The sequence below is a fragment of the Camelus ferus genome, chromosome 16, assembly GCF_009834535.1.
Source record: "Camelus ferus isolate YT-003-E chromosome 16, BCGSAC_Cfer_1.0, whole genome shotgun sequence".
Lineage (NCBI taxonomy): Eukaryota > Metazoa > Chordata > Mammalia > Artiodactyla > Camelidae > Camelus > Camelus ferus.
In genome coordinates, this window is record NC_045711.1 from 33,181,928 (window position 1) to 33,209,870 (window position 27,943).

Here is a 27,943-nt window from a genome sequence, read left to right on the forward strand (position 1 = left end):
CGTTGGGGCACAGGCTGCAGAAGCCGGCTTGGACTTGGAAACTCCAGTCAGCCATCAGAGCCTGGTGTCCTGACCCACAGGATCTGGGAGTTTCTCGGTCATCCTTCCCAGGCAGTAGATTACTGAATCCTGATTATCCCGTCCTTTAGTAAGTCTCTTCAGTTGTGCCCCACCCTCCTTCCCTGCTGCTCCTGCTTTAGTTCAAGCTTTCACTTTTTCTTACCTTGACTAGTATAATAGGTGTAGTGACTCCCTGTCTCACCCCGACTCAGATGCATTTTCTTCATTGCCTCCTAAAATGCAATTTTGAGCATGACCTCCCTCTATTTAAATTTCCTAAGTCTCATACAGGAGTAAAGTCTGGCCTCTCTGCAAAGCACAAAGACAGCCTGCTCTGGTCCTGCTCGCCTCTCACCACACTTCCCACCATCCTCCATACAAAACCCCATGTCAACGTATGATTCTCTGAATAGAATCACAATCTTTCTTGCCTCTATAGATTTGTACATGGATGTTCTCTCTGCCTCAAATGTCTTTATTCCCAGAGAACTCCAACTCAGCCTTCAAATCCCCGTTCAACCAACCTTCATTTGGTGAGATTTTCCCTGACCTCTGTTGACTCCTACCCCTCCTCAGGGCCACCAGTAACCCTGAACACACCCATTACTGCACAACGCTGCCAGTGTTTGTTTATGTGGTGGTCTCTTCTGGCAGATATTTAAACTTGATATTAAATATCAATTAAATTGGGGATCATGGCCCCCGGCATAGAGCAGGTACTCTGTGATTTGTTAAAAGGTGATGAGTGTGATGGGCTAGGGTGGAGTCTGATTCCCTGCCAGTGTCTCTGGAATGTGACCACAGTGGCAGAATGGGAAGAACCGAATTCATCACGAGAAGAAATTCAGTCAGTCTCTACATGTTCAAGTTTTATTACAAAGTATGATGGGCAGAAAATATGGTACTTCTTATACAGGAGGCTGAAACAGAATGAAAGGGTGAAAATTAGGTTTAATATACTCAGGAAGCAAGAAATAAAGTCATAGATCTAACACTCCACTTTCAGGTGCCTTTGAAGTAGCCTTCAATGGAGATTTACCATCGTGGTTTCACATCACAGTGTTAAAATTTTATTACAAGCCCTGTGTATAATCAGTCCTGTGAAAATAATGTTTTAAAAAGAAAAATGGCTACAGTACAGTTCTGAAAGGGGCAGCTTCCTCTCCACCTGATCACGGGATGCCACAAAACCTATAATATAGAGGAAAAGTTTAAATATATAACAAATTAAGTTCAGACACACTAGGCTAAAGGGGACAGAAACTGACAGGCTAGAGCTTAACATTTCAGAGAACAAGAAACCTCCATTTTCTACACAGAGATGTGTACAATCATGCTACAAGTTCACACTCGAGGGAGGAAGGATGGAAAGTCACTGACAGAGGGGTCATAAAATACACAGGAACCAAAGCAAATTGATTCAAATTCGACTCAAGCAAGTCAAAGCTTTAGCTGCACAAGTTTATAACACACTGTATTACCACAGTCAACCCAAGGTGAGAACATTTCTTTTAAATAGCAGATATCACAAGATCTTATTCACTGGGTTGTCCAAAAGGCGGGTACTAGTAAGTTTTCCAGCTGTTCCACAGACTGCCAACATAGTTCCTCTTGAGTTCACACTTGCATTAGCTTATCTGTTTCTGGTTTGATACACAGGTCCAAGCCTCCTGGGAAGGCACCTGCATGTCTCTATACTTACAGAGTCACACCCAGAAAGTAGCCTGAGAGGAGCTGGCCCATCTCATGTGGCCACACATTTGACTTTGACCATTAGCAGCAATGACAATGGTGGGAGAAGAGGATGCAGATGGGCGAGACGGGTGACAGTCTTGGGGAGCCTGGCCCGGGTTCGCAGTGACTGCTCAGCTCAGCTTTGCTCCCGGGGAAAACCCAATTTAAATGCCAAGCATGACCCTCCTTCCTCATCCTGGAGTACAGACAGTAAAGGGAAGAGTCTGCTTCAGGGCTTCTCCTTTAACGGTCTCCTTAAGCCCAAGCCAGGTCATAGAAGGAGCTGCCACGTTCTCAAACTGGGAAAGGCGGAGGGATGGTACTGGGCTCGCCCTCCCATGGTAGTTAAGCCCTGCAGCTCCTACATACCTTATAGCCTAGGAATTCAAGGCTCAGGCTGCAGCAGGGAAAAAGGGGTAGGAAGGTAAGAGAAAGAGAAAAGAGAAAAGGGAGGTGGGGAAAAGTCAGCATGACTGTTTACAACCATTGCTTCTGCTCTCTACAAACCTACAACCAAGAAAAGCCACGGTCCAGAAGAATCAAGGGATTGCCAACACCTGCAGATTTCTACCACCAAACGTCACCAGGGCTGCACTGCAGCAGGAAGGGGCCCCTCTGCCCAGAGCTGTCATCCTGGCCCCACAGTTACCTAGTGTCAGACACCAGATGAACAGTCCACGCCAGCCGCGGGCCAGGCTCACTCCACAGCCACACGACGGACAGTCTGAATGCTTCTCCACCTCATACCTTTACTGCCCTCGGCTATCTTCTCCTTTGTTACCAATGATTTTCTCCCACATCCTAAATCTCCTAAAATTCTAGCCACACCTATCATCAATAACTTGTAGTTGTCTCAACTTTTTCTGTTTCTTCCCAAATCTCAATCAGTTCTCTAAGAGCCAATCCTGTTCTGATAAGAAATTCTCACAGGTTATCAAATATCTTCCCTCTTCAAGTCCTCATCTTGCAGCCTTGTTCCTCCCTGGAAAGAGAAGGTCCCCACTCTCCTGGGTGTAAACACTCAAGCTCTTGAAGGAGAAGGACTTGGACCCATTCACCAGCTCCCTGACGGGGAACCTGAGGCCTAATTAATTCAGCACCTCCCCCTCCTCTCAGAGCAGACAGGAAACAAAGGCAGCTCCTGCTGGGGGGAGGGGGGGGGACAAGAGCAAGTTGAAGGGCCACCGCCAGGAGAGCCAGCGCCCTGAGGTGCCACCGAGGTCTTTCCAGTGCGGTGGGGCAGCTGCTTGGCTGGCACTCAAAGGGAGCAGGCGCAGAGCCTCCCACCCATTCTCTCTGGCTGCCAATCTGAGAACCTAAATGAATCCAACAAACACTTGCTTTGGAAACTACAAAGGATTTCTGCTTCCTGGAGCACAGCTGACCAAGAGGCTTTCCAAATCCTGAGACCACAGAAATCCCCTCCTCAGCCACGAGGCCATCTGGCCCACGGCATAAGGGGAGGGTAAGAGAGCCAGGACTTCAAAATACCAGCATCCCAGTAACTCTGAGTGTGTGTGTGAGAGTGTGTGAGTGTGTGTTTGTTTAGGGAGACTGGGCCCATGTGGGATGTCAGGAGGAAGAGGACCACACTGCGGGCCTAAGGAGGGTGATGGGGCTGGGAGCCCACAGGGCAAGGGAAAACAAAAAACAAAAAAAATGTTGGTTTCCAGAGTAAATAACAACTTATCCAAATATACCCCAATTACTATTAACTAATGTTTTCTCCAAGTTGTTTTCAAGTTCCAGTTGACAAATCTCACCACTCAGACCAGGGAAAGTGCCGAAATGAATCTTAACTCAGAACTCAGTGTAATTAAGCACTGCCCCAACGGGACCAGCCCTCTCTACCACTCTGACATCCATTTCAGACCCTTTTCCACAGAAAGGTACTGATGGCCTCCTAGAGCAAGAAACATTCAATTTAGACTTGCTACCCTTGAGAGAAGGACCCTGGAACCACCAAACACAATGACAAACACAGGATGGTTCTGACCAAGAATTGTTTGCGTCACATCTCCAAACAGTGCAGTACAAACGTGGTGGTAAATGCAGGAGAGCTGACCTCCAACAGACAGCTGGCTGAAGAGCCCCCAAATCAGAGGAAAGCATAAAGGTAGAAGGGGAAATACCCTGACTTAAAAAAGAGCCTTTTTCTTTGGGATAAGCCCCTGTGTATTAAAGCAAAGAGCTCTGACTTTGGGGATACAAATACATCTACTTTTGAAAAGGAAGACTCAACCAAGAGAGTTTAAGGGCCCAGAAGAACAAAGCTAAGTGCTTTGTTTCTCAAGAGCAGGTGAGAGTCCAAGTGGACAAAACCCTGGACTTCAAGTCTGCTTCTCTCTACTCTCAGATGCTCCACTCAGAGGGGACCTGGCAGAGCACATCGAACCAATATCCCCCCAAACTCTGAGCATGTCCCAAACTCTGCCTGCCCAAGGACTCACCTACTACCCCAATCACATGCAAAAGCCCCTATCACGGAACTTGTTTGTGTAACGGAAAACAGACACCTGCAGCCCACAAGTCCAATACTGCTCAGAACCTCACCTGGAGACAGGGCGGCTCACAGGGGTTTGTGGGGCTCTTAACTGGCTGACCCTGGGCCCTGATGCTTTCTTGCTACCTATTTAACTGACGGCCTGGGATCATCACAGCCTATTAGTCCATCCTGTGCAAGAGCAGACAGCCTCTCACACTCTAAAAGACCTTGTTCAGTCTAGACTGGATGCTCAGATTGTGCGCCTCTCAAGCAGGGCTCTCTCCGCTCACAGCGGTCTATACAAAGCGCAGCCAGTACACCACCAGTCACAGTCAACTACACAAACAGATACTGAAGTTCACTTTATACGTCATTCTTGTCTGTCATTCAAGACATGAAAGAGAATGGTCAGGGCTTACATCTGGAGGGCAAGACAGACTCCTAAACTAGGTACTGGAAATGTACTCTAAGCTCAGCTTTCCTGCAACTATTCCCCAGTCAGGCACCCCATCAGCCAGTCCAGCTCAGCTCTAACTCATGCCCAATAGGTTCGGGGGACTTTGACAGAGGTACTTCAGGGAGTAACAGAAGGCTTCCCACATCTGTTTTGGAGCCCAGAATGCCCTTGAAAAGAGCCAGGCTGAGAAAAGGTGTGAGAGTTGGCCGACTTCAGAGCACCAAGGAGGTTTGGGACTCCCCGATCAGGTACGTTCCGCTCAGGCAGTGATTCAAGAAGGCAAACTGCTCAAGGGGTCAAGGGCCTGGGGCCAGATCCAGGCTTGGAGGGAAGAGAGGAAGGTGCTAATAGGGAGGGCGATGAAACAAAGGAAGAGACCAGGGAGTAAAATTCTTCTTGTAAAAAAATTAGCCTGATAGATAAAAAATATACAAAGTTGAAATTTGCTAAAGACATTGATAACAGGAAGAAAGACAACTTCAAATTGCTATTTGTTCCCACTTAAGTGCTAACATGGACAGGGACACAGACTGCTGCCTCGGGCAGCAGACAGACAGACAGACAGAGACATCTGGACAGATGAACACAGCCAGTGCCTACAAAGCTCATGAACACAACGGCTGACAAACAAATATACAGAGATTTTTAATTGAGGAACCAAAGGAGAAGAAGAAAGGAGAGAACATCTTAAAACTCAGCCCTGGGCTGAGAAGGCGCCACACAGCACTGAGTCCGGCACAGAGGGCGGTGGGGTGACTGGCCAGGAACTCCAGGAGCAGCTTCTGGTAACGGTGGGTGCAAAGCAATGAAAGACATACTGGCCACCGGAAACATGTTTCTTCTTACTTTGGGGGTGGGACAGAGGCGGAAACACACAAGCCCCTGCCCCATGGGCATGGCGCCACCAACTCTACACTCTGAGTATCTCCAAGCAGTTGTTGTAGCAGATGGCAATCCAGTCAGGCTGGGTAGACGCCCACTGCACGTTGTTGATCTCTCCCTCGGCTGTGTAGGCCAGGATAGGGTCCTCGATGGCCCGGGGCATTTGCTGGATGTCCCAGATGAGAGCCTGATGATCATCCGCTAGGGACACAAAAAGCCAGCAAGTAAGCTCACAACTCAGGCAGTGAGGATACTGAGCCCTGCATTTTTGGGTGAGTGGGTTGGGGGCGTTGGCATATGTGTGTGTGTGTCACAGTATACAAAGCATCTGTTCACCAAAACCCCAGTGAGGGAGGTTTTATTTTAAGCCCCCATTTTATAGATGAGGAAACTGAGATTCAGAAATGTTGAAGCGCCTGCCCCAAACCACAGATCTATGTGATCTGTGAGTGGCACAGTTGGGACGCAAAGCATGGCCTCTGACTCTCAGGGCTCCATTCACTGCAGCAGAGCTAGCTTGGCAGAAGGGACTTAGATGGGCACCTCTCATCTGGGGCAGGCATCAGGAAAAGAAGATGGGATGGGATAAAAATGATCCCAAACATGTCATTTTCAGCCACTCAAAGTACTTCAGTGATTAAAGATCTCTCTCTGATGATTCAGTTACTTAATGGGATCCCCACCCCGTTTTATTTATACATCAACGACATGTTATACAGATAATGAGCTAAAGTGCCATGTGGACATGTGCCCAAGAAAAGGGCCCTGGGAAACACCAGAAAGAGGGTAATCATCCTAAAAATATATATAAGCACACGAAAAATGTCTGGAAGGAAACCTGTCAACATAAGAACAGTGGTACGAGTAGGGCGACGAGGTTATGAGTTATGTTTACTTCTTTCTAGTTCCTAAGTGACCTACATGTGGTGGTCATATTACTTTCATGATCAAAATAAGGAGTTCTTAATTTAAGAGAAAGAAAAAGGCAATGACCTTCAAAACCACAGTGCCCTCTAGTCCCACCAGCCAACCTGATGTGAAAGCCCATCTCTGATACATAGGGGATCCGAATGAACTAAACTCTAACAGGCCTCCTACCATGGCCTCATAACCTGGGCAAGGGTGTGAGGTGCTCTCCCGGAGACAGCCTGTGTCAGGAGGTCTGGGGGCTTGTTTTGAACACCCAGCACTTCTAAAGCTCGAAGCCCCTCTTCCTCAACGAGCTCAACCGAGCATGCTCTTCAGCAACAGCTCCTTCAACTGGCAGGACTCGGGGCAGGTGCAGTGCACACAACAGGAGCGGGTCTGGCAGAGGCAGCCGCCGGAAGCTGCAGATGGGCTTCTGCAGGGTGGGCCAGCACGTTCTCCTTTCCGTTTCCCCCTCCCACCCTCCCAACCTGCACCCCTGGGAAAGAGGGCCACAGTGAAGAAGTCAGGCCACAACCTGAGGTACAGAGGGAGGCAGCGGGCCTCTAACTGCTCCTCAATGAGGCAGACAGGCATGAGCAGAGGGCCCCAAACAGGAAAAGCTTCATGCCTTTCAAATGAATGCTAAGATGGCAGAAGACCACCAAACTACATTGCTCCTTTGGCTCCATAATGAACAAGGAAATGAGGATGCTACTGATTAGTGAGGAGAGGAAAAGTATGTTAGAAGGAAACCCAAGGCACTGAAGAAAATAAGGAGCAGAGTAGAATCCTGTCTGTGTAAAATCAGGGGATAAGTGTTCATACAGGAGGATGTGTACGCATGGATCCACCTAAGAAGGCATGGAAGGAGACACACAAGCTATTGTTAGAGTCACCTACGCGGAGTGGGACTGAGGTGGAAATGGGAAAGGAAGGAGAAGATGAAGACCTTCCTGTTTTATACAGCTCTGTATTATTCTAATTTTTAATAATAGACATTCCTAGATGGCCAGCATATTTTTAAGGGGTACTCTTCTTGGTCTGGCAAATGGAGAAATGGGAACAAGTCACATACCACTAACCAGGCCAGGCTATGCAGGGCCCTTCAAAGCACCCAGAGCTCAGTGCAAGGGGATATGTGCTTCTGACATCTCCCAGGGGACAGTCCCAAAGACTCAGTTACATCCAAGAGAGGCTGCCCCGCTTCTCCATATGCTTGGATGAGTCCTCTGTGCCAATCTAGATTTCAGAGCCGCACAGTATGCAGCACAAGCCTGCAACTGATACACAATGTAAAGAGTATACAGATGCCCTGATACCACTGAAGGTTACAAGATCATCTGGAAATCTGGACTGCTTCAATTTTGCAAGTGTAGGGAGGCTCTCAATGGAGTTATTTGTGTAAATCTCTCGAACTATCCTTGGAACAGAGTAAGGATTAGAATTCTAAAGAGACAAGAGGAGACAGATCTTACCTCTCCCTTCCATTACTCCCCCGCAAGCAATTACCTGCAGTACAGATATGACACGATGAATGTGGGGCCCAAGCAATGCCGTTGACACATGCTCGGTGGTTGTTTAACCTGGCGACAGGTGTGCAGGGAACTCGGACGTCCAGAATCACTACCTGAGGAAATAACAAGAAAAAGGCCCAGAAACTTCAGGATATGATAGAAAGAAAACATAAGAAAAAAAATTTAAGTATAACTTGTTAATTTGTAGATTTAAAGATTCTTAAGAGAAAGAGGGTCTCGGTCCCAAAAGTATCTACAGGATTGAGGAAAAAGAAAACACAGACCTAGGTAGTTTATAGTCTATGTCATGAGCAACATAGGACCTTTAGGCTGATAAAGAAGGGGAGAAGCGGGAATGGGTAAAACAAATTTGTATAATTCACCAAGCCCCATTAGATGCCTGTGCTAAGAATTCTGTGCACGCTCAGCTGCGCAGGATGAGAGCCCTCTCCCCCGATCCCCAAAGCAGAATTTGAAATGTAAGCAGCCTGAGGTACTGGTTTCATCAAAATAAAATTAATCACTACATCATCTCCATCCACAATTTACCACTTTCATCAAGTAACAGGCTTCAGAGAGTTGCCATTTCCACGTCTGTTCATTAAAGCTGGAAGAATCTATCCAGACTACAGCGGGGTAAACTGCCTGTTTCTTTACTCAGCACCAGAAGCATGTATGATTTGGTTTACTTTTTAGATACTGCTTTTCTTGGCTCTGACTCCAACTCTCCAAGTATTAAAAGTTCTTAAACACACAGTCCTTGTTCTAGATCAGGTTATTTCAATTTCAGCACCATTGACACCTTTGGATAATTCTGTGTTGTGGGGAGTGGTCCTAAGCACCAAGGATGTGTAGGAGCATCCCTGGCCTCCACCCACCAGATACCAGTAGCACTGCCCACTTCCCCCTTCCCCGCTGGAAATATCTCCAGATATTTCCAAAAATCCTCCGGGGAGAAAACGGCCCCCCAACTGAGAACCAGTCTTCCAGATGCACTAAGCAGTGCCAGAGCTGAGCGGCAGAGTCTCTGTTCACCTGAAGTACTCACCTCCATTCCATCCATGGCCATGGTGGCCAGGTAGTTGGGGTCCTGCTTGTTCCAGCAGAGGCGAAGCAGTGGGTGATGCTGCGGGTCTTCGTAAATGATGGTGCTGTGTTCTAGATGACGGAGGTCAAACATCCGTACCGAGCCATCGGCACCCACAGAGGCAAACATGTCCCTGCCACCCCCAGCCCGGCTAAACGCAATATCATAGACCTGTTGGTAAATAAGAAGCTTTAGTCAGATTTAGATCCATTACTGCCCTTTCCTGTAGCAGGGAAATCTGCCATCCCCAGTGCATCTAAATCCCCGCTCATGACACAGAAGGAGGTAAATAAAGCCAAACAGCGCCTGTGAAGACTAGAACCTGAGAGTGCTAACATCAATGACTTTCCAAAAAGTGAAGGTCACTCTGCTATGGAAATTGGCTGGCTGCTTCTCATATTCCTGCGTTCCAAGTCTTCTTCTTCCAGCCCCCATGATGGAACAAAGAGCACACACCCTGCTGACCAGCAGATCACAGTGACTCTGAGCACGTGTTCTGTACGCTTGGACAGGCCCAGCGAAGCCAGAGCCAGCGGCTGTTTCCCACCACCCTGTCAGAGATCGAGACGTTTATCTCCTGGGCCTTGGTGGCTTTCATTTGTGTGCAATCAGAGGCAGATCCATGACCACATCAAGGCCAAGATCATCGATTTGATAGGTGGAGGCCGCCCTCCTGTGGCCACTTAATAGCAGACAAGCTGGTTGTGCGGCAAAATCTGGACCTGAGACTCTTGCAAGAAAGAGGTAGCCGCAGTTCTGAATCACAGGAGGCTCAGGTGTTCCTACATTTACAAAGAGGTTTAATAATTGTTCTCTTGTCCTAGGACATGCTATTACTTCTCCTGGTTGGTTTGTGTTCATTAGTGAGTCAATTTAGGTTTTGAATCACAGTTTTCTGCATTTATTACTTGCTGCAAACATTGCACACCACTAACATCTATGAGAAAGCAGAGGCAGGGAGCTTCAGAGAAAGGGACGAGGAGAGACAGACAAAGCCAGAGCCAGACACAGGGAGACAGAGAGAAACTGAAAAGGAAAAACAAAATGCCAAACAAAATCCATCTTTTGGGGTCAAGGACAAAACAGCTGACTTCCAGCAAGACATGAGTAGAATCTCTCACTCAAACCGTGGCTCCAGCCTTCTTGAGGTTCCATCTACTAAGGGACACTGACAAGCAAGCATCTGTTTCTACTCAGCCTCATAAATTCCTTTTCCTCTGGCTCAGTATGAGAGAATCACACTTCTCTTTCTACAGTAGGAATTAGGAGTAGTTCAGAGGGGAATTGGGCCGGTTATCACAAGGAGGCCTGACAGACCAAGGCCCTGTCCAGCACTCACCAGCTACATGAGGGCTGGGGCGTGTCTATCAGTATGTGCACCCCAGGGGCTGGCTCTCAGTAACTCCCAGGAACGGGGCACCACGGCAGCATCGCTAAGCCATAAGGAGCCCACAGGCAACATGGCCGAGTGTGTAAAGCTCTCTCAGCTTTGCTGCTCCTTCCTCTGTGTGCCACTTGTGTATTTCCTCATAAGCCAAGGGAGGGTGACAACTCCCAGATATATGCTACCCTCTTCTGCACCAACCCACCAGGCAGCAACAAGAGCCCCTGAGCAACTCTTTACTTTGACAGAAAGAGGTGGCTGGAAAAAATCAAAAGTGCCAGGAGGTACCACTGTTTCTCTCAGGGCAACCATCCTTAGGCTCATTCCTTCAAGGCCAGGGTGTTGGTCCAGGGCCTGTTTGCTGTTAACATCCATTCCTGGCCCTTCCCTCTTGTAGGGAGAAGCTAAGGGATTTCTCCTCCTCTCTCTGTTTCTGGAAGCTTCTCTGGCAATGGCGGTGCCCCCTCCATGGCTCTAGCTTTTGCCTAGTAATCCCAGCCCCTGGGCTCCAGGAACCCTGCCTCCTCCCTTGGCCCCTCCGGCCTTCCAACAGTGGCAGCTTCCTGCTGCTCCTGCTCTCTGGATCACCTCACTGTTGCCTCATGGTGTGGCTTCTCACTCTACCATCATCTGTGAGCAATCTCCTGTATTAAATCCCCTCAGTTTAAATATTCAGAGTAGCTCTAGTTTTCTGGATTGGACCCTGAAAGAACAGCAGGCTAAGTTGTCACATAACTAAAATGTAGCAACCTGTTCCACTCGATGCCAAGAGGGTTTCCAGAGCTTTCTTACTGGTCTTCTTTGCAGGGCAAACTCTTCCTTTGCCCCTTGGTTTACAGCAGCCAAGTTCAGCAGACTAGTAACAGACCTTACCGTCGGGAGCACAGAAAGCCAAAGAACAACCACATATTAAGAATGATAACCTGGTTACCAACCTCCCATTCTGTGGACACCCTCAAGTTTCTGACCTAAGGTCAAGGAATCTGTACAGATATTAATACTCCTCGCTATGCAGAGTGAGGTAGAAAAAGAAACACTATCTACAGGAAATTTCCTGTAATTTTGCTGGTAGAGTACTAGCATGTTCTAGAAGTTAAAGATTTGTGATCATTTTCCAAAATCACTCAGAAGAATGCTTTGATTAAGATAATTACAAATAGCTCCCCTCGGCTTTTCCAATAAACATAGAAGAAACATCACTATCAAAATAAACCACTTTCAACTCCAAAGAGTACTAAAAGTATAAGTATTAAGAGAACATACTAGAATTTCATAAAACAAGTTTAGAGATAAAATGATGAATCAGGTTTGTCTGCCAGGAAATTTTCCCTCTTCCTCACACCCTGTTTTCAAAAAAAAAAAAAAAAAAAAATCGAGACAAGTGTAAGATTATTTTTCAATCACATCAGGTCCAATTTTGTCTATAAGAGATTTCGTTATTAAAAAACAGCAATCTCTGGCACAAAAGGAAAAAAATAGACTGTAGAATACGCTGTTTATATCAGCTCAAAAAATGCACTCATTTACAACAGTGTTGTTTTCCACTGTTTTGACACATTACTACTTTCAATTTAGCCAAGAAGACATCAACATTATGTTATGATTTTCCACATCATTTGCAGAACAGTGAGAGAACAGTCTGACCTCACAGGGAAGGCAGAGAAAGCAGCTGCGGAACAGCACCCTTACCTCTTTGTCATGGGCGATCAGCTGGGTCTTCACATGGCCAGACACAAGATTCACTCGCCCCAACACCTGCCCTGTCTCCAGCCCCCAGATGGTACAAGTCGTGTCAATGCTGGAGGTACCTGGAAACAACCAGTGCAAGTCAGTGGCTGACAGGAGTGAGGTTCCCATGCAGGCTTCCTTCCTTGTGCCTATTCATCTGTTCCACCCAGGAGACAATATGCCGCAGACACTTCCTGAGTACAGGGAGGGTACCAGGAGAGCCCCAAAGAGTCAAGTGTTCAATCTGTACCCCAGGGCCTTAGACTCTGACTGGAGAGACGAGGTATCTGCGTAAGGGAAGCTCGATTCTGTATAAGGAATTGATAACCACATTCCATATTTAGCCTCTTTCCCACGTGGCCCCATTTTAGGAAACTGCATGACCTGGGCCCCTGGTTAAAAACTGGCCCAGTGTTACATCTGAGAAAAATGTTTCTCTGCTTCTTTAAAATAGAATACACACTCCCTCATGCCTTTACCTAAAAGATAAGGATCCACCTCATTCCAGTCAAAGGAGGTCAGAGGCGCACAGAAATCCGAGTTCTTATTATTGTTTAGCAAACATTCCAGCCTGGTCTCTGTTTCGCCAACCTGAAGGAACAATGATTTTGTTTTTAATCAGTCAGTCTTATCCACACAAAAAAATCTTTCAAGTCTTTTTTAGACAATATCTTAGTAAATTTAAGCCATGGGGACTTTTTATCATAAAGAGTAATAAAACCCTGAGGAACTAATTGAATGCTACTTCTTTCTAAGCTTTCTCCTCTGCTCAGTTTTGTTTTCCAAATTTTCACCCTCAAATCCTTCTAGATGATCCTTTTCATCCCCAAATCTTCTCACCTTGCCCAAACCAGAGTCTTTGTTCCCTGCAGGCTGGGCACCCAACTCCAGGCTACAGGAGATGCCGCAGGTGATGAGCTCAGCTGAGAGGGGAGGTGAAGCTCCATGATCCACTCCCACACTTTACTAGGGTCAGTATTTTGTTTAATTTACTCAAAAATATCCTGGCCATACATAAAAAAAAATACAATAATGCTACTTGCAGCAACATGTATGAACCTGGAGATTGTCACTCTAAGTGAAGCCAGAAAGAAAAAGAAAAATACCATATGATATCACTTATATGTGGAATCTAAAAAAAAGACAAATGAATGTATTTATAAAATGGAAACAGACTCATAGACATAGAAAACAAACTTACGGTTACCAGGGGAGGGAAGGGGGGAAAGGGGTGGGAAGGGATAAATTGGGAGTTCAAGATTTGTAGATACTAACTACTATATATAAAACAGATAAACAATAAGGTCCTACTGTACAGCACAGGGAACTATATTCAGTATCTTGTAGTAACTGATAAACGAAAAAGAATCTGAAAGTGAATACATGTATGTATATGTATGACTGAACTATTATGCTGTACATCAGAAACTGACACAACACTGGAAACTGACTAAACTTCAATTAAAAAAAAAAAAGTCCTGGCTATAAACAGAGTAAGAGGCCTCAAGTATCCCCACCCCCACAGAAGTCTATTGTCCATACATCACTTTAACTGAGACTTGAGTGTCCACGGCTGACTGCAGCCAGCAGCAGGGCTTAAGGATTCTCGGCGAGATTTACTAGGAAATCTGCTGAGCCAAACAAGGTCAGCCCAGATCCACTACCACTTGTTTCTCCAGGGCTGCAAGGATACTGCCTCCTACCCCAGTCTGTCCTCCGTGACGCCACGCTGCTAACAACAGCAAACACGGAGAAAGCTCGTTGGTCTGGCTGCCCATCAAGCACCGCTTACCCTCCATACACGGAGATAGTCGCCACTTGTCGCCAGCAGGTCTGGATAGACGCCTTTTGTGTCAGGGATCCACATGAGCTTTGTGGTGGGGTAAGGATGGTCAAAGGTGTTTCGGCAAATAAACTCTGAACTCTCTTCATCTAAACCAACAAGCTGAACCTGTAACATGACAAAATTGAGCCATATAAACATTTGTTTCTCTGAAGCAGTATCAAATATACCAGATTCCTGTCAGTGACAGAAGTCCTGAGCTGCCCTACACTCAACTGCAGAGACAGGAACCATGAGAGAGGACATCGAGGCCAACCATCCCACTGCTCAGAAGAGGAAACCCACACTCAATGGGCTGAGCTACACTGAACAGACTGCAAAGCTAGTAAGAGGCAGGGACATTTAAATACAGATTCTCTCACTCCAACTTCCGCACTCTTGATCCTACACCATAGAACAGCATTATTTGCCCAGCTGGTTACACCTTCCCCCACAACCCCTGAGGCACTTGACAATGTGCAGCCATGGTTGTAGTGACTCCAAGACTGGAAGTGCCATAGGCATTTGGTGCCCAGGGGCCAGGACTATCAAACACCCTGAGGAGTGCATCCAACAAAGTAACATCTCACCTAAAAAGGCAATCGTGCACAAACTGGCTGCTCCTCCACCCCTTCATCCCCAACACACATGCTGGCTAGTAACAGGCTTACACGTAAGGGTGTGCCAAAGGACCATTCACGAACCCAACCACCATAAGTGGCCAAAAAAGTGGGTGCCGTTGATGAGAAAGTCCCATCTGGTTCTGGCCACTTTTTCTTTGAGTCAGTTTTGGACCAATATTAACTTCCATCCTTTGCTATAAAACTCAGTCTAGCTCAGTAGGAAACGCCACTTGCTACCATTTGCTTATGAACTTCCACCAGCTTGAAGATGGAGCAGTGGGGATTTCTGGATGATCCATAGTGAAAGGACAAGCACTAACTGTAGAGCAGGAAAATAGAACTCCTGCTCTTCCTGCCTTTCTGACTTCAGTCTCAGATACCCACCCTTCTTTTTTTTTTTTTTTAATTTTATTTAGGTACAACTGCATACAATAAAATTCACTCACTTTAAGTGCATAGTTCAGTGATTTGGGTCTTTTGTGACTGGCTACTTTCAACATGATGCTCTTGAGATTCATCCACGTTGTATCAGCAATGTCTTCTTTTTAAATTGCTGAATAATACTGCATTATGTGGATTTATTTACCTACAATTTATTTACCCATTTACCAGCTGATGAACTTCTGGGCTATTTCTAGTTTAGAGACATTATAAATATTGCTGCTATGAACATTTACGTGTAAGTAGACCGCCAACCCATTTTCTAAAGCGGCTGTGTCATTCTGCATTCCTACCAGCAATACAGCAATATGTGAGTTTCACATCTTTGTCAGCACTTGGTATCGCCAGCTTTTGAACAAAAGTCACTCTAAGAGGGGTGTGGTAGTATTTTACTTTGTACTTCCCTAATAATTAATCATACTGAATACCATTTCATGTGCTTATTTGCCATGCGAATTTATTCTCTTATGATTCTGTTCAAACAGTTTGTAGTTTAAAAAAACTTCATATTTTAGATTCACAGAAATACTGGGCAGTAAGTACAGAGAGTTCTCATATACCTTCTGCCTCCACACACGCACAGCTTCCTCTGCTGTCAAAACACCTGCACCAAAGTGGTACATTTGTTACAAGTGATGAACCTACACTGATACATCACTATCATCCAAAGTTCACGGTTTACACTAAAGTTCACTCTGTGTTGTATAACCTTTAGGTTTTGACAAATGTTTAATGACATGTATCCACTGTGACAGTATCACACAGAATAGTGTGACTTCATTTTTTACTGGGTTCTTTCCTCAGTTGAATTTAGGGAGTTCTCTGTATAGTCTGGATACAAGTCCCTGCTTATGCGCTTTGCAGGTATCATCTCATAGTTTATGCCTGTTCTGTCATTTTCTTTCAGTGTGTTTTGAAGAATAGAAATTTTGAAGTTTGAGGACATCAGTTTATCATTTCTTTCTTTTACAGCTCCATGCTTTTTGTGTCCTAGCAAAGAAATCTTTGCCCAACTCCAGCTCATAAATATTTTCTCCTATGTTTTCTTCTACAAGTTCGGTAGTTGTAGGCTTACATTTAGCATACATTTATGCTACATATGCACATACATGTAGTATGATCCATTCCAAGTTAAATGTTTTATATGATGCAAAGTAGGAATCAAGGTTCACTTTTCTACATGTGAATGTCTGATTGGCCCAGCAGCATATGGTGAAAAGACTGTCCTTCCTCCTTTGAATCACCTTGTTGAGAATCAATTGACCATGTATTTGTGCATCCATTTCTGCACTCTCTATCCCGTCTCAATGATGTATATGCCTGTTCACTGACCAGGATCACAATGTACCGGCTACAGCAGCTTCCTAGTGAAGTCCTGAAATCAGATAGTGTCATTTCTCCAACCTACTGTTCTTTTTCAGAGTGGTTTTGCTATTCTATATCTTTGCTCTTCTGTGTAAATTTCAGAACCAGCTTGTCAAATTCTACAAAAAGCCTGTCGAGATTCTGATTGAGATTGTGTTGAATCTATAAATCAGTTTGTTAGGTTTTCTTTCATTTCTCTCAGCAATGTTTTGAAGTTTCCAATGTACAAGTCTTGTATTTCTTTCATTAACTTTATTCTTAAGTATTTTATACTATTATAAATGGAAGGGTTTTTTAAATTCCATTTTCAATTGTTTATTGCTACTGTATAAAAATACAATTGATTTTTACCTATTAATCTTGGATCCTCTAACTTTGCTAAATTAGTTATTCATTTTAACAGCTTTTTCATAGATTTCTAAGAATTTTTCTATGCATATTTATAGATCTTGGCATCCACATCTGACTTAAAAATCCATATGATGACTAAACCTAAATATTCATTTTTATGGAGCACTCACAGGCTTTCAAAATCTTGTAATGTGCTGGGGGAGATAACCTATGAAGATATAAAAGGAGAAAAAACCCACTGCCCTAAGACAGCAATAAAAGCGACACCACAAAGTAATATATTAGCTGCTTATTTATGACACAGATACAGTTCAGAGGAAAGAGCAGTAATTCAAAATAGGCAAGTGAGGTAAAGGAGCTGGGATCCAAGCAGTCTTCAAGGGTATGTGGAAAGGTTGTAGGGAGGCAAAGAAAGGGAAGGCATTCCAGGCAGATGGGACAGAAGAACGAACTAAATGACCCACTTGATGGCAGCAAGAAAACCTGTTTGAGAGGAACCATCTGAAAGAGCAGCGCAGAGGCTGGGAGTATGTGCCTGGGGCAGGCTGGAGAGCCCTGAAAGCAAACTGAGGACAGAGGTGGGCTTTCCCCTGTGAAGGAATCTGAGAAGCAGTGGTAGGACCAGGAGTCCTCGGAGGTGTGAGAATGAGGCCTGGTAATGCCCTGCAGGACTGACTGGATCCAGGAAGAGGCGGGAGGCGGGAGCTAAGTCCAGAGACCCACAGGGGAACAGGTGGGAAAGGTTTGGGGCCTATGGTGACCAGCAGTGAGAATGGCAGGGGATAACCAGAGATGGCTGGAAGAGGGATTATGACAGAATAAACAGTTTTTAAGGAATTAAAAAGTTGACATTCTGACCTCTGCAGAAAATAAAATGTAAAGAAGGAAGATTCTAAATGGAACAGGGAAAATTGGTATCAGGCTTGCTGGGGGAGGGAGGAGGAAATAGATGAGAAGCTAAATTTTGTGGCTCATTGAGCAGAATAAAGAATAAGCCTCTCATATAGTTTCTGAGCCAGATACTGCATTCATGTATTTATTCAAATATTTACCAAGTGGCTATTAGGTTTCAGGCGCTGTTCCAAGTGCTGGGGAAATGGCAGCGAGCACAAAAGACAAAATCCGTCTCTCTAATCAGAAATGTAACACTGCGAGGTTAAACTAGAAGAGAAAATGCTACACTCACTCCTAAATGTTGCTTTTCAAGTCACCAGATATTTCTCCCCAAACCTCAAAATGTCAGATCCTGTGAGCATCTGACACTTAGGATCCACTTAACCAGACATTCAAGGCTTTCCACCACTCAACCCTAGCCTACCTTATCTTCCACTTTTATTTATCTGGTCAGTGCTTCCCATACCCTTCTTTATGCTGTCTTCATGCTGTAAAATCCTCATCCTTTCTATCGACTCAAATCCCGCCCAATGTTAATAAGTACAGTGGCATCAAGCTTCCAGGGCTCCTTATGTACCTACCACTTGCTAGCAGCTGTAGGAACTTGGACACGTTACTCAACTTTGCTAAACCTGTTTCTGATCTGTAAAGTGAGGATATTCACAATACCTACACCCCATAGAGTTGTATGTAAATTGCTTGGTATAGTGCCTTCCTCAGTGTACGTATGAGCTTTTAATATTACTACATCCCACCTCCTTTATAAACCACCTGCAGTCTTCCTAGTGCAGTAAGCTCTCAGTACTTATCCACACCACCCCTTTGGTGACTAACCCCATACTGCATCACTTACATTACTGCCTCGTGCTGTTTTGTTTAGTAAATGCCTTAAAAACAGGGCCTGTGTCTTAATTCTGCTTGTACTACCAACAGTGATGGTTTCCGAATCTGGCTATCAGATTTACCTAGGCTCCCCAACTCTAGCCCAAGATTCTGATTCAACAAGTGTCAGGTGGGGCCCAGGAGTCAGTATTCTTAAGAACCTCCCTGGTGATCCGATTCAGCAACGTTTGATAACCTCTGCACAACAGCACCCAAGCCGGGGAAGAAGTAAGGAAATGGCTGGACTTAATCTTTCCTGATCTCCCCAAAGACTTCATGTGTTCGTAGACTCGTGTGTTATCTATCCGTAGCCTAACTCACTTCGTTCTTCTGCTCCAAGTTGCCAACCAAGTATTGAAAGGAATAACAATTAGCTTTCACTGTTATTCAATTTTTTGTCCATATACACAGGTGTTAAAAATTTAATGATGAAAGCAATGTAAGTTCTCTGCGAATATTCACATAATACAGAGTGAAGTGGTAAAGTCTCCCATTAACTTCACCCTCAGTTCTACTTATTGACTCTCAAACCACAGTATCTTTCTGAATGGTTCTCTGTACATCTATATATGTGTATATATGATGGGTTAAAAAAAAAAGATAGCCTTGGACAATAAAATGTATTCTGCAACTTGCTTTTAACATATCTTGGGAGATCTCATGTCAGTACAGATAGCGCTACCTCACTCTTCCACAGCAGGCTGTGGTAAGCACACCATAATTTAACTATTTGTAGTTACTGTGTTTTGCTATTATGAACACTACTATGTACACATGTGCAAATGCTTTTATTGGACAGACTGCTAGAAGTGTAAACTATTGCATCACGTTTTAAATGTTAATACCACAGGAACAATGAAATAATAAACTTGTGTTGTTTTAAGCTTAAAAAAAAAAGTAACAAATTCTGTCCAGCAGTCTTTGAAAAGGTGGCTTCCATTTACATTTTCACTAACAGTAATATAAGAGTTACCATTTACGCACACCTTTAAAAACACTGAAAATAATCTTTAACATTTTTGCTAATCTGATGGATAAAAAATGGCATTTTACTACTGAGGATGAACATATTTATTATTTTTACTTCTGAATAGCAATTTTTAATATCTGAGTGCTTATAATGGACAAAGTATCAGCATTATGCTTAAAGCTTTACATGCACCTCCTCATTTAATCCCCTCAACAGCTCCATCAGGTCAGTACTATCATTTTTCCTACCTTCATAATATACTGAGTAAGAGATGTGAAGTATCCTGCCCCGGATCACAAAGCTAGCTGCCTTTTAAATACAGGCAGTCACATTCCACTACCCAAGCTCCTCACTGCTTGCTGAAAAACACCAACTTAAAACATTTGCCCAGTTTATCCCACTGAGTTGTGTCTTTTTCTTTCCTGATTTGTAGGAACTCTTATAGATGGCCACTGTGCCTTTATTTGTTACATACTTCCTTTGGTAAATTTGCCCATAAAAACTCTGAGGGTGGTGGCTTTTTGACAAGACCGGGCGTGTTCAGGGTGGTATGGCCGTAGACAGGGTGGTGGCTTTTTGGAGGGAGATCTTTGAGGAACTGAAAGATGAATTTCTGCCCCGTCCCCCTTGGGGGAATACTAAGGGTGAGGAGTTCTGCTCTCCCAACCCCGCACATAACTAGCTCCAACTGCTAAACTGGTTGGCTGGAGCCTGTGCCAGGGATGTGGGCCACCTCCCCAGCAGGCCTGAGAGCCCTACGTGAGGCAGGCACCACAGCTCTCTTGCCGTTGCACAGCCTGCTCCTGCCCGGACAGGCAAGGTGGCCTGCTCATTACAGGTCTGGCCACTCTTCACTCCAGTTTCTCTGCACCTTTAACTGAGCGAGGGATGTCAGTCAGGTTGGGTCTGCCCATGAGTTAGAAGTGGAAAAGCTGAAAGTCTCACTTAGGCTTTAAAGCCAATCTGCAATTTTCCAACTCACTTTACCAAGGAGTCGCACCACATTAGAAGTGCTTGTTCAGCTATTAATAAGAGTGGGGCTAGATTTCTCCTTTGGTGATTATTATTTGTACCATATAACCCCCTTGATAGGACGCTCCCAAGGGAAAAGGGGTGAGTGACAGAATTTCAACACCAAAATTCTACCCTGAACCTCTTACCATTATGTCCTCTATCATTTTCTTGATCATATTTACAAGTCTTATCTATATTTTAATGATCTTTCAATTGGGTTTGTTTTATTCTTTATATGAACTTTTAGATTAAGAGAATTATAAAACATGTGACCACTATATCAAAATATAGGTATACCAGAAAAGGTTAGTAACTACCCCCATCCCATCATCAATATATCACATTATTAATTTTGTGTGTGTTGCTTCTACATTCTTCTCTAAGCTCAAACAGATTTATGCACAAGCAGAAGGTTTTCCTGCAACTTTTAGAAAAACAGAATCCTATAGCCAATGCTATAAATCTTCTTATTAACTTAACAAAATAACGGGCATCCCTCAGGTCAATATGCAGATCCAACTCATTCCTTTTTTTTTTTTTTTTTTTAAGTTTTTAGGGAGGGAGAGGTATTTAGGTTTATTTATTCACTTATTTTTAGAGGAGGTACTGGGGATTGAACCCAGCACCTTGTGCATACTAAGCATGTGCTCTACCACTTGAGCTATACCCTCCTCCCTCCAACTCATTCTTTAATTGATGCATAGTATTTCATAGAATAAATGTACAATAGTATATGACCACTCCCCTAATGGTGTGCACTGCTTCCCTTTTCTGGCACTACTTCTTACAAGCTTCACTTCTGGAGACCAAAGTCCCAAGAGTGTGATGGCTGTATTAGAAGGTATATGCATTTTAAATTTTAGTAGATGCCGATTTACTTCCCTGACAGGCTGTAGCAACTAACACTCTTACCAGCAGTAAGTAAAAGGTGTTTACTTCCCATACTGTCAGCAATACTAGAAGCAGTAATTTAATTTTTATAAATTTGAAAGGGAAAAGTAGCATCACAGGGTCAATTCTCATTCCCTTTAACTACCTCTGAGGTGGAGTATCTTTTCCTGTTTATTGATCGCTTGTATTTTCTCTCCTATGAACTGGCTATTTATACTTTGTTCATTTTTCTATCATACTAAGTAAATTAGCTCCAACTAGGGTGTCATGTTTTGAAAATATTTTTCCTTGGCCTATCATTAGTCTTTTGACTTTGTCCACAGCTTATCTTTTCACAAAGAAATGTTCTATTTGTATGTACAGCTGACCTTTGAACAACGTGGAGGGCTGATCTGTGCATAAGTTAGTATGCGAGTCCTCTGCAACCTTGGATTCAACCAACCACAGACCCTGTGCAGTACTTAGTATTTACTATTGAAAAATTCCCACTTACAAGTGGGCCTGTGCAGTTCAAACCCGCACTGTTCCAAGGGTCAACTGTACTACAGTCTGTCAGTCTTTCCCTTACTTGACTCTGGACTTAATGATTGGCTTAAAGACTGCCTTCTCCTCTGCTCACCCTCCACTTCCCCAGTACAAATTTCCTAGTCAATCTTCTACTGTGATTGTGGGAATTTCCTTTACATTTAAATATCTGATCTGGAATTTTCATATACGCTGTAAATTAGAGGGCTCTAATTTTTTTCTGCCAGGTGGACAATTATGCCATACAATTTATTCATTTTTCCTAGTGAATTAAAGTTCTATCTTATCACAAACTACATTTCTATGTGTATGTATGTGTACATACACATAGAAATACCTTGGAACATTCTATGTGGTTCAATCAACTATATGTGGCATTGGCTATAACTACACCAATTCCAGTATGTTTATTCTGATCTGGTAGGGCAAGTGTTCCCGTTTTTCAAAACATTCTCTCTCCCCGACCCCTCAACTATTGTTGTTTTTTGGGGTTTTTTTTTTACATCGGTATATATTTATTTTTAAGACTCTGGAGACAGACAGCATTCTAGTTCTCACCCTGCTCTTACCTTCTGTGTCACTCTGGGGAGTTACTTAGTATGTCTGGAGCTTTAGTATCCTCATTTTCCCGTATGTTTTGATATACATTATTTTTATCAATCAGTTGATTTCCCTTAACTTAAAAGTATTTTCCCCTTAATACACAATTTTTATAAATTATCTTTTTAAAAAAGTGATTTATTTTCCCAATGGAAATCTTACACATTCTTAGGTATATTCTCAGGTATTTACAGCAGTACAACCTATAATAGCTGCAGATCTGTTGACACTGCTCCATTCTTTGTCATCAAATGTGGCTAGATTTCTCCCTCCTCTCTTCAAGAGGATGCAATCATTTTGCCTGGATGTCCAAAAGATTCTTTCTTCACTCTTAAAATGTAGAAACTTTCCTAGGAAAGTTTTCAGTGCCAATTGTTCTGTGTCCATTTTTCTTGAGATATAGTTCGTGACTCATCACTTCAAACCTTTATTCTATAAAGTCTTCTTTAACTACATATTTGAGTTTTTGTGTTTCACTTCTTTGATTTTCTTCAGAGACACCAATTATACCTAAGTCAGATCTTCTTTATTTTCTGCATCAATTACATTCTTATATCCATTTCATTTTCTCAATCTGTCTTCCCTATCCTTCACTGTTTTCAGCTGTTTGTATTCATTTTTATTCTCTTTCCAATGTGGCTTTTACTCTTGTGATAATTTTTGTTTTCTCTTCCACTGTTTTTCTGGGCTCTATCTGTTCCTGTCACCAAGCCTTATTTTACCTGATCTCCTATACCTCTGCTTGGAGTTCTTTATTTTCTTAAGTTCTTTGAGTCTACGGTGACAGGACTGGCCATTAATTTTCAACTAAGGTGAAAACATTTTTCTAGTGTGGATACTTTACTTTCCACTTGTTTCCCATTCCCCCCCCCCCCTTTCTTATAGTATCTCTCTACTGCTACTGTACTGGTTCCTTTTGAATGAGGCAAGTTCTCTCTAGATGATCTGAAGCACATTCCCAAGGTAGAAAAGTCAGGACCATGTTCTAAGTTAGTATAAACACATGAAGCTTTTGCATCTTCCCAGTCTACAGAGATGAGGTGCTGTCAAGCTGCTCACAATTCAATCTCTCTTCTAACCTGCCTCATCTAATGCTTACAGAGACGATGGCACGTGTGTGTGTCTCCTTGTATAGTGTAGCCCCCCTCTCACCCAAGGTGTCAAATGGGGTCTGGAGAAGCTCCTGCTGAACCAGATAAAGGATTGTTGATTTTGCCCATCAAAATCCTACTCTGGAGAACTGTGCTCTTCTGATTTGAATCTGCAGTCACAGATATTCTTTCGCAGCATTTTCCTGTACCCATTTGATCTTCATTATACTGCCATCCTTCCTCACTTACTGTGGGAGCATAAGGAAAAAGTATGACTTTAATCATCTTTTTGTCAACATTAGGTTACTCCTCTGCCTTTTCCTCCATAGTCTTCCCTGTCCTCCTGCTAAACTTCCTCTATCTCCCACCTCCACTGCCTTTCTGCAACTATTGCTTCACAACTCTTTATCCCAACATGTGAAACAAATGCCCCTACAAAGAAAAGACTGTGAAGCAAGATCACTTTTACTTATTTTTAAACTGTGGCTATTACTATCAGATGTCTCCTAAGGAGTAGATATGAAATATAAAATATCTACTCCTTGGAGGCATGACCACATCTTCACTTTCAATTACTTTCATGAATAACAACATAAATTACTATTCGCATCACTCATACCTTATATTAAAAAAAAAAATTAAAGCTGCCATGTCTATTTTGTTACTATGCTCCTTAAGGGAGGAAACTGTGTATTCAACTTTAATTACATACAGTGCTAGCACCAGAACATGAAGGTGAATGCAAATGTATACATGTGTGTGTGTATATATGTGATTTTTTAAAAAGCCCTCAAGTTATCTAAATCAATATACCACTCTTGTCAGATAGACATTTTCCCACAATTGTTAATAAAACCAAAATCAGCCAAGGCAAAATTCTGTCAGAATAAGCCAGCTTTTCTTGGTCTATTCCACTTGTCTTCCCTTTAAGCCTGTTCCTGACTGACTATTGTTGATCAATGTCTGCAGAGAGGTTCTGCCTTGTCAGACTTTGAGGTGAGTTCTGGCATAGCACCCAACACCCCACCACCACACCTGTCCCTGGCGCCCCGGGCTGCTGGCTCAGAGGCTAAACAATCATCTCTGACATCACAGCCCCAGGTAGACCAGACTATCTATTGAACACAGATTCATTCCTTGTTCAAATCACAGCATCTCCAGTAAGTCTGTGTAAACTAGGTTAGGGCAAAAAGCAATAAAGCAGCAAAACTTTTATCCAGTGCTCCCATGGAGGAATTAGTTCTCTCACTGTCTAGAAAACAGGAAGGAAGCATTCAAACCAGAAGAGTTTTAGACTTTAAATTCCTCTGCTGACAGTCTTGCCAGGGAGGACTGATGGAGCACTGCAAAATACTAAATATCTACAGAAATACTTATGTGTACTAAAATACTTTCTTTTGATTGCTGCCAATGTTACAGCTGCTAACAAAGGATACCATCACTATGACTAAAAGACACATGTAGGTTCAATACATATTTGTTGACTTAATGAACAAATGAATGAAAATCCTCAAAGACTGCCACAAATACTGAGAAATGAAAATTTATATGCCAGAGTCAAAATCATTGTGTGCTAAATAGATAAAGTACCTCTGCATTAAAGATCTCACAGAAATCAACACAGCCTGACATGGCAAGCATTCATCCCATGTGTACTTCAAGTACAAGGCAGTCTTATCTAGGTTTACTACCAGTATTCTTCAAAAAGCATCAGGTATACCTATGGTTTCTCTCCTCAGAACCTCAACAATGTTTTCTAGATGCTAAATCATAAAATACAAATGGTTAGCTAGTTAAATATCAGGGCAAAATAAATCCCACTCACTCTACCAATTTTATTCAAAATCAACCCCGAAACATACAACTAAGTGGAACAGAAGTCATCTTTCCCCATAAAACAGGGGAAGTACCACTTGTCTAAAGACCATAGACATTGTCAAAACTCAGGAGACATACCAGAGTTATTGCCTCTAAGCCAGGTAGAAAAAGAAAAAATATGCTTAAACTAGCACATTACAGTACCTGGAGTCCAATAACAAAAGTTAAGAACTCTGACCTAGGTGAGGGCATTAAAATAGTTTTAAGATGCTGCATTACCTACATACATGTAACATGTATCCTTATACTAGTGCTCTCAATTTTATTAATCCAGCTTCCAAATCAGGACCCCGAGTTCCATTCTCAACTCTGCTATCTACCACAGGCCATAAGGAAGAAAGAGGTTCAAGCTATGTTTTGTTAGTATTCTGCTTTCTGTAGGCAATGGACTCCAAGATCAATGTATACTCCCTGGGATTTGTTTGTAAATCGTGTATGTGTGATCCCTGGGCAATGAGAGACCATCATTTTCATGAGTTTCTCAAAGGGGAGTCCAAAAAAAAAAAAGTTAAGACCTAACTCTAGAGAAACAGATGTGCTCCTGAAAATGTAAACAAAATTACAATGTTCAAATGTTTATTTACAAGACCTTTATGTGTAAAAAAAGAACGTCTTTCCTACAACAGTGGGTCAGAAATAATAAAATTTACCTGTGCAATGCCCCACAACTAGTCAGTGAATTAGACAGGACCCAACCCGAGAGGACCTGGCTTTCTTCCCTGCACCATGTCTGTGTCCACACAGTTCATTCTTCTTAAGTCACAGCGTTCACGGTGTCAAGTAGGTGTACAGGCTTTAAACACCACTAAGCATGGCTCTCAGTTGCTCTGAACACTATCAATCACAACGTTTACTCTAATACAATAAATGGAAGAGATTAAGGAGTAAGGGAAAGAAAATGCTTCCCACGGACTTACTCAACAACTTTCAAAAATAAGTTTATGCTGCACTGCCGGCTTAAAGCTTCCTCCTACTATCCGTGCTTCTATGAAGGATTCTCAAATTGTGGATGTCCAGAAAGACTTAATACTCAAGGTTCGAGCCCAAGAAAAGATCTGGCAAGTATCATCCTTTTCCATTCGCAAAACAATGGCGGGATCACGACCATACGCCAAGATTTCTAAAAAGAAATCGCTCTGAAGAGGTCGAATATGAGGCAGCAATGGCAATGCCAATCCCGGCAGAAGGGCTGAGGATCCTTGAATAGTACCTGAGGGTGGGAGTAGGGGGCGGGGAAGCCTGCGCAGTAAACAGTCCTAATAGAAATCTGGCGTGGCCAGGAGTCAATGACCCTTAGCTGAGGCGCCAGCATTTTCTTCACAGCCATCACCCCCTCATCCCTCTTCCGCCCCCCAACTGAAGCAATGCAGCAGGAGGCAGGGGACAGGAGTGATAAATGGCATAACTTTTGGGTGTAAACTCGCGTTTGAGACCTGTTTCCGTCACGAAATAGCTGTGTGACTCGGACAAGTCACAACACGGTGCCTCAGTTTCCCCATCAAAAGATGGGGATAAACTACACTCCTAACTACTCAAGAATGCTGCCAGGATTAAATAAGAACGAGAGCGAAACCCTCTGCACAGGGCCAGACACAGAGGAACCGCTCCATGGAGCTACGGCAGGTCCGCAGGAGGGTCCCGGGGTCTGGACTCCAGCCCGAAAAGGGCGCTCCCGGGGCCCGCTCCCCGCCAGCGGGGTTCCGAGCCCCTGCCCGGCCCACCTTGTTGTTGTACTCCTCCACGAAGCTGCCCAGCGCCAAGCGAAAGCGCTTGTCGGGCCGCACGCTCCAGTTCATGGCGTAGACGGTCCAGGGCGCTTCATACTTGTAGATCTCCTTCCGCTTGCCGTGCAGGGACATGGTGGCGGCTGCGGGGCCGCAGTGAGGGCCCGGACGGCAGCGGGCTGAGGCAGGCGGGGAGAGAATCGAGCGGGGAGAGAATCGAGCGGGGAGCCGGGACTGGGACCGAGGGGTCCGAAAGGAGGCGGGGCGGGGGCGGGCAGGGACGGCCTAGCCCGGAAGCGGGGCCGCGGCGACAGACAACGACAGCCGGGCCCGACCCCCAGTTTCAAACCTGCTTCGGCTCGGACAACAACCACCTTCCGTTCGAGACCCCGCCCCGCCTTTCGGAACGGAAGCCGCGGGTCTCCCGTAGCGGCGCCGGCCGTTGGCTGCCTGACACGTCCTTTTGAACGATTCCTTCTCCTCATTGGCTATTGTGCCGGCAGCTTCTGAAACATCCTCACTATTGGATTAAATGTTTGTCATTCCACTACTTGCCCCGCCTAATTCCAGAGGGGCAGGCCCTTTCACAGAGCCAAAGGTTATTGGCTGACACGGATGTCAGTCAGAGAGAT

General features: G+C 44.1%; 1 protein-coding gene across 2 annotated transcripts; it reads right to left on the reverse strand.

The window, feature by feature from the left end:
• Nucleotides 1-891: 891 nt before the first annotated feature.
• DCAF7 (DDB1 and CUL4 associated factor 7) lies at nt 892-27,704 on the reverse strand. 2 transcript variants are annotated; one of them, XR_001365018.2, is made up of 8 exons: nt 27,309-27,704; nt 14,033-14,191; nt 12,720-12,831; nt 12,202-12,320; nt 9,090-9,299; nt 8,037-8,154; nt 5,583-5,819; nt 892-980 (listed from the first exon to the last, which is right to left on the reverse strand). XR_001365018.2 is itself a non-coding variant. In XM_006177388.3 (7 exons), exons 1-7 carry the CDS (start codon nt 27,444-27,446, stop codon nt 5,647-5,649), a joined length of 1,029 nt encoding a protein of 342 aa, XP_006177450.1. In that variant the 5' UTR covers nt 27,447-27,704; the 3' UTR covers nt 5,369-5,646. The 2 variants fall into 2 exon arrangements, 1 of the variants encoding a protein (XP_006177450.1); XM_006177388.3 differs by lacking the exon at nt 892-980 and having other exon boundaries at nt 5,369-5,819.
• Between the last annotated feature and the right edge of the window lie 239 nt (nt 27,705-27,943).

Coding starts and splice junctions, on each gene's coding strand:
- DCAF7 (XM_006177388.3), bottom strand. CDS start 27,446: ATGTCCCTGCACGGCAAGCGGAAGGAGATCTACAAGTATGAAGCGCCC. Junction 12,321..12,719: donor GGTGGATCCTTATCTTTTAG/GTAAAGGCATGA, acceptor GGTTGTTTCCAG/GTACCTCCAGCATTGACACG. Junction 8,155..9,089: donor TGGCCATGGATGGAATGGAG/GTGAGTACTTCA, acceptor TTATTTCCTCAG/GTAGTGATTCTGGACGTCCG.